The sequence below is a fragment of the Sinocyclocheilus grahami genome, unplaced genomic scaffold (assembly GCF_001515645.1).
Source record: "Sinocyclocheilus grahami isolate Dianchi unplaced genomic scaffold, SAMN03320097.WGS_v1.1 scaffold934.1, whole genome shotgun sequence".
Taxonomy (NCBI): Eukaryota; Metazoa; Chordata; class Actinopteri; order Cypriniformes; family Cyprinidae; genus Sinocyclocheilus; species Sinocyclocheilus grahami.
Genome location: NW_015506113.1, coordinates 15,188 through 22,173, shown reverse-complemented (window position 1 = coordinate 22,173; position 6,986 = coordinate 15,188). Strand labels below are relative to the sequence as shown.

General features: G+C 41.2%; 1 protein-coding gene across 1 annotated transcript in view; it reads left to right on the top strand.

The window, feature by feature from the left end:
• LOC107564430 (zinc finger protein 644-like) overlaps nucleotides 1–4,197 on the top strand; it is a 21,557-nt gene extending 17,360 nt beyond the window's left edge. Inside the window, exons 4-6 of the mRNA XM_016249521.1 lie at nucleotides 3,506–3,619; nucleotides 3,714–3,819; nucleotides 3,892–4,197. Of these exons, the coding sequence (XP_016105007.1) occupies nucleotides 3,506–3,619; nucleotides 3,714–3,819; nucleotides 3,892–4,105 (434 nt within the window). The 3' untranslated portion in view covers nucleotides 4,106–4,197. The remainder of the gene's footprint in view (nucleotides 1–3,505; nucleotides 3,620–3,713; nucleotides 3,820–3,891) is intronic.
• Nucleotides 4,198–6,986: the final 2,789 nt, after the last annotated feature.

Below are 6,986 nucleotides of genomic sequence, written 5' to 3'. Positions count from 1 at the left end.
AGGAGATTGATGTTGTTTGTGTGACTGAGTGGCTCGCGCGCTGCCGAGGCAACACATATACTACGTCATTCGGTTTTTGATGTAAATCTTACTCACCAGACTGTATTTACTTGTCTGGTTGTTTGACTGCATTTAATTCTGAGGAATAAAATGAAGTTTTTATCTGACTATGAGAAGTTAGATATACAGGGACACTTGGGGAAAAAAAATACATTTTCTCGAGTGAGAGCACGAGTTTACCTCTCTTCCTCTGAGGAGGTTGAGGTGGTCAGCAGGGGCTGTTGGGCGGGAGCAGTCCCAACCTACCGTGTTCCAGGTCTTCATTCTGGGGGCTTCACTTCTCGTACTCAGCAGAGTCTAGAGTCAGATTGGCGGTGTACACCGCATTACACGGTGCCCGTCTCTCTTCAGTGCCCTCAGGAGATCAGTCTGCCAACCCAGTCTGTCAAGCAGTTCCAGGGCGCAGCGGTCTCCGGCGAGCGCTCTCTCAGTTACCACCCAGAAACGTAGCGGTGCTAAGAGGCTCGCGATCTCCATGGAGGTCTCTAGAGCAGCTAGTATGGTCGTCCCCTGCCGATCCGCCGCTTCAGGGCACCTAACTAGCTGCTCTGGTTACACCAGAGGTCAGTCTCGAGAGACTGATTCCCTTAGTAGACTATTTGGCAGCGTGAAAACTACTGCCAAACGTGTCTCAGTGGGTCCTGCACACTGTAGTGAGAGGCCACAGAATCCAGTTCGGTTCTCCTCCGCCTCAATTCATTGGGGCCTTTCCCATCCTGGTGGGCCCCGAGCAGGCTCTGGTAATGGAACAGAAGTAGACACTCTCTGAGGATAGAGGCCATCGAGGTGGTCCCTCCTCACGCAGCAGAGTCCGGGTCCTACAGCCGGTACTTCACCGTTCCGAGGAAGAATGAAGGGCATCCTTCCTCATCATAGGAATTTCCTGAGGTATGCTTTTGGGGGCAAAAGCCTACCAATACAGGTTCTTCCTTTGGCTTTGCACTGTCACCCAAGACTTTCACGACTCAACCACATTGACGATTGGTTGATATTAGCTCAATCAGAGCACATGGTGGTTCGACATCGAGATGTCGTTCTCGCTCACACGAAAGAGCTGGGGTTAAGACTTAACGCCAAGAAAAGAATGCTTTCTCCAGTACAGAGAACCACTTATCTGGGCTTGGTGTGGGATTCGACCACGATGTAGGCACGTATGTCTCCTGCTCGGATCGAGTGGCAGCGCTTGCTTCACTCCTAGAAGCTGACGCCGGTTTCACCGCACGTGCTTTTATGCTTTCTGGTCACTACGTCACCCCGCCCGTGATGTCTCACTCATCCATTGGACTGATTACACATGTGATTCAGAGTGTGGTCACGCTGGAGGCGTTCCCGTAGCGTTTCGACGCAGTGTCTCGTTCCCTTCAGGGAACCATGGTTACATACGTAGGGCAATTCATGCCCCTTGACCCTTATGTAACTTCCATAATAAGGAAAGAAGCACTATAGTGGCCCAGCTGATACTACAGCACAGGATGAGTAAAAAGCATCCACACATTATTGTGTTCAAAAACATAAGTGCCATTTAATGGAACAATGTTGGTGGTCGGACACCATTTTGAAACCTTGTTAACTTTCCACTGTTTTAAAAATGTGGCACTCATGGTACAAGATGCTGAAAAATCAGCCACCTTTTGACCTATACATGAGCAATGATTGAAAAAAACAAAAAACATCACAGACTGAATTCTTGAATACTCCTAAATCTACCTCTGACAGAGTAACAAATTCGATTGCGAATAAATTTCTGTGGACTGTTGACACATGATGCTCAATAATTTAAGAAAGTATATTAATTAACAATATATTGAACTCTAAAACCCCTAATGTCTATTCAGTGATTTACTCCCATACTAATGTTTTTGAATTATCTTCATATGGGCAATTTTCCCAGTGAATATACAATATGTAATTCTGATTAAATTAATTGAATCATGTAATTAATTTTATTAATACTTAAAGGGTTAGTTCACCCAAAAATGAAAATTAGTCTGTGTTTTACTCACCCTCGAGGCATCCTAGGTATATATGACTTTCTTCTTTCAGATGAATCCAGTCGGAGTTATATTAAAAATTGTCCTGGCTATTCCAAGCTCTATCATTGCAGTCAGTGGGTGTTGCAGTTGAACAGTCCACAAGTCGTCAAATAAAGCGCGCGCATCCATAATAAAACGTGCCTCACATGGCTCCGGGGGGTGAATAAAGGCCTCCTGTAGCGAATCCATGTGTTTTTGTAAGAAAAATATCCATATTTCAAACGTAATAAATACTTTTCTCTCACTTCCGGTTTCTGTCATATGTGGAAGCCTTACGTTTGAAATATGGATATTTTTCTTACAAAAACGCATGGATTCACTACAGGAGGCCTTAATTCACCCGTGTGAGGCACGTTTTATTATGGATGCGCGCGCTTTATTTGACGACTTGTGGACTGTTCAACTGCAACACCCGCTGACTGCAATGATAGAGCTTGGAATAGCAAGGACAATTTTTAATATAACTCCGACTGAATTCGTAAAGTGTCTTTAACTGTAGTAACATTAAACCAATAATTTGATATAATGCACTCACTGTGTACTTGCATGTTATTACATTGTACTTACGTAAAAATACCTGCAAAAAACGAATTAATTTCTGTAGTTACATGTATAATTACACTGTTGACCCTACTACTACTCCATGACAAACCGTTAAACCTAACCGTACCTCGAAACCTGCCCTAGCCGTAATCCCAATGGTAACTGTAACCCTAACCGTATCCAAACTCAATAGCAGCAGTGTTATGCAATACAACATGAACACAATAAACACACTGTACCTAATTCATTTTTCTTGAACCAAGTATATAGTAAAGTCACCTAATATAAAGCAGGACCAAAACTTCTAATCAACTGACAGCCCTACTGTAGGTTGTAATTATTGCATTCCTTTTGTATTTATTACAAACCATGGTTATTAAATATATTTTTGATCATTAAACATTTCTAGCATGTATTATTACCTCCAGAGGTTTTTTTTATAGTCAAGAATCATATAACAGTTGTAGATTAGTATTAAAGGACCACATTTTATCTAAAAAATACAATGAGAGCAGATTGCTAATTTCAAACTTTGCCCCTAAAAACAAAAAAAAACAAACCATCAAACTGAGTGCAGATACTCACTGAGGACATATAACTACATGTTCTCAAAAACAGTGCACAGACGATATTTATGAAATGAAAACAGATGGAGTGGGAGGTGATGACACTCAGGGAATCACAGTTTTATTTTATTCAATTTGCTGTGTTCCTTTTCTAAATTACACACTCATGTAGCCATATAACCATGCCTTTTCTTTTTAAAGAGCAGTCATGAGTGGAGAGCAGCTACAGAAAAAAGCATAAGGTCATCTAACTGTAATTTAAATGCTCATTAGCTCCAAACTTTTTATTTATGTGTGATCCAGACAATAAGAAGATCTGCATCCACTGCAACACAACGTTCCACAGCGCTGTCAGCCTGTCTAATCATCTTCGAGCATATGCGCGACGGAAGAAAATGGCCTTATTAGAAGGAACAAGTAGGGTTTCATACTTGCTCTTCCAATCTAATCTAATCTAATCATCCAGCCACTCAGCTTTTTGTTGATTTTAATTACATCATTTGTTTCACAGCATATGATTGTAAACAGAAGAGGCCGAGATCAAGGCCTGGGCCAAAAAGGAAGGTGTTTTCATCTTCACGCGCCGCCTCTGAAGTGATCTACAGAATGACCTGCAGGTACTTTACAGCACTCCTGCACTCTCTCCTACCACTACCAGGAGTTCTCATATCTGTCTTGCTTTCCCCCAGGTTCTGCGATTTGATCTTCCAGGGTCCTCAGTCAATTCAGGAAGACTGGATCAAGCACTTGCAGAGGCATCTTATGCACACGAGTATCCCCGGCGTGGGTGCAGGTATGGTGGAGGTTTCAGCGCTGTGTAAAGAGCTGTGTTCCCCATCTCCCCCCGAGTGCCTGCTTCTGGATACACACCCTCCTCTCAGTCTGCCTGAGGGGGTCTCCTAAGCCACGTTTACACACCAGCTACACTCACTGTACACCTGTTCTGCACTCGTTCATAAACACATATAATACTGTATATACATCTATATATATAAATACAGTATATATATATATATATATATATATATATATATATATATATATATATATATATATATATATCGTATAAAGAAAGATTTTCTTATATTGCATACTATTAATTTCTAAAAATCCAATTTTATTTTATCAATCTTCAGTTATTTGTAAGGGCATGCAATTTGCAACAGTTGTTCAGAGTTCGGCTATATTTAGATCTTGGATGTGCACATTAGGCAGTCTCTTGCCACAGACTGCAGTTCTCAGCTGCTGTGACTTGCAAGACTAAAATCCTGCAACTAGATTTTAGAAACTGTCCAAATCATAAAATTCAGAGGTCACTGTTTAGAACACGGCACTATGTTGACTGATCTGCTTCAAAGACAGGTACAAGCACTTATTGCAAATTACTGTAATTTGCGCAGCAGTGTTTTTTACACTGACAAAAACAATGTATAACCTATTTTTTAAGAGAGTATATCAACATGTTAATATATATATACACAAGTAGTGCTTCATTTATGGTTAAGAATTCTTATTTACTCGCATCATGCGAGTCAGCCAACTGCAAATAAATGCATCATTTAACACATTGAGGAAAAAAAGATCATATTGCGTATATGGGCATTAGAGCCCAAAACATGTAACATACAATCTATTACAATATTTTTTTAATGCCATTATCAAAGAAATGAACTGTGAGCTTTGACAATTTCAATGAATATTTTTCAAAAAGTTTCTAGTTGCTTAGTAAAATCATGGGCAATACTGGCATGATGCAATATTAATTAGATGTATCTATATAATGTCAAAAAAGGTCATTGTTCTATATTATTGTACATTGCTGAAACCGCTGCAAATACTGTTTTGCTCATCATTTTATGGTGCTAAAATGTAAGGTATATCACAAACATATAACAGCACAACTAATTATCATGTTACTTTAGGATACTTAAGGGAAACTTTACCACTCATTCTTTCAGAGGTAAATGATTTCTTAGCATTTAATTTTAAATAAAGCTGTTGGTAAAGACCAAATGGAGGTATAGTCCTCCATGCCCTGGTCAGCCCTTCAAATAGTTACCATGTAACTATATACCATTACTCGATGATGATAATGTGCAAGCACATACCGATCAATTAAGGTATACAATGTGTTAATGAGCAAAGGAAGTGTTAACACGTATTTATGTCTCTGTTAAGTCACTAATAGCCAATTAAAATGTAATTGTCATTTAAACCTTTGTATCTTTTTCTGCTGTAATACTTATTTACTTTACACTTCCACTTTGTTGACAAATGCTCTGTCCAACAATGTTATGTAAGTATCAAGGATCTCCATGAGATTAGTTCTGTCTTTGTGTAGAGGAACAGCTCTGATAATACCGGAGAAAGCGGCTTGACCGGAGTCTGTTTTCAGGTTCATCAGTGAGTGTCTGGACCGGGGGGCTGGAAGCTGCATGGTGGGCAGACAGTGTCCCAAAGGGCCGAATGAATAAAAAACGAGGGATTATAATGAGATTGCGCTAACCATGACCAGGATTGAGTTTTTCCATTATACCACTGGCAGCTTTAAGAATGAGGTGGACGAGGGGGGAGGCAGGAACATAAAGAAATGTGTAAGATCCACACCAGCCATCTGCCATGGGGTTGTGCCGCTGACAGACCAGAGCACGCTTATCATTAGGCAGTGAATCAAAGACTCCTGATCTCTGGAGATTCCTCCATTAAAACAGTATACAAGTGTCATCCCTTCTCGGTGTGCAAGAGAGCACATCTTATCTGAATCAGGAGGCGTAATGACTCACCTTTGGAAAACCAGAAAGAGGCCTTTTATTAATCACCTTATTTTATTTGTTAAATTCAACAATAATTTATAATAATACATAATAAATTCTAGAACGTATAAGGAAGAGATTGCACACTGTGTTTTTTCATATTAATGGTGTAACCTTAGATGGTAATTAAAATCGCCCTCTGGCAGATAAGCACATTCTTAATATTTCATTGGTGTGTTTGTGACAAGGGCAGACTAGGGACCGTAGGAAGGATAGAAAGAGGTTATCTCACATTACATTTATCTCCCAATCATAGTCTCAGGTGCACCTGACAGAAACACCAGGAGATACTGTTGATAGATGATTGATCGATGGGCACTTTTTCCCCTTTCTTAGTGTTTTTCTTTTTTCCAAAGACAGCCACTTGTCTTGACTTTTTTCCCTCCTATGAAGTGGCAGGAGCGACCTGGAGATCGGGACCAGTGACCGAGCCCTCAACGTTGTCAACCATGCCCTTGCTTTCGATCATTCCTAAAGTGTAAGAGCCTACACTTCCTCTGTGAAAAAAGATAGGAAGAGAGAGAGAGTGAAAACAAAAAAATCAATAGGTTTCCATTATCTGGTTGGGCAGTGTCACTGGCCTGTCAATGATCCCGCTACAGTCCCAGCACAAGGGTGAGACGAGCCCCCAGTCAATCGCCACTGACAAGAGGAAAACATGCTGACAGCAACCAGGAACAAGTCAGAACACAGATTTGCACTTCAAGCGCTCGTCCGAGGGGGCGGTGTGAGGGGCCACCAAACGGCGAGGGGCCAGGCTCGGGCTGAGAGGGGGGCATAGAAGAGCGGGCTCCGGCCGGGTTTTCACCACCTTGTCTGAATGTCTCACTCCCCCTCACAAACGCTTTTATCCTCACATCAATTATTTACCTCTGGATACACCAAAGGAAACCCAGGTGCACTGATTCTGGCCAAGAGAAATTCATCACCTTCATGGTCGGCACAAGCTCGCACTCTGTTCCGTTCCCTCT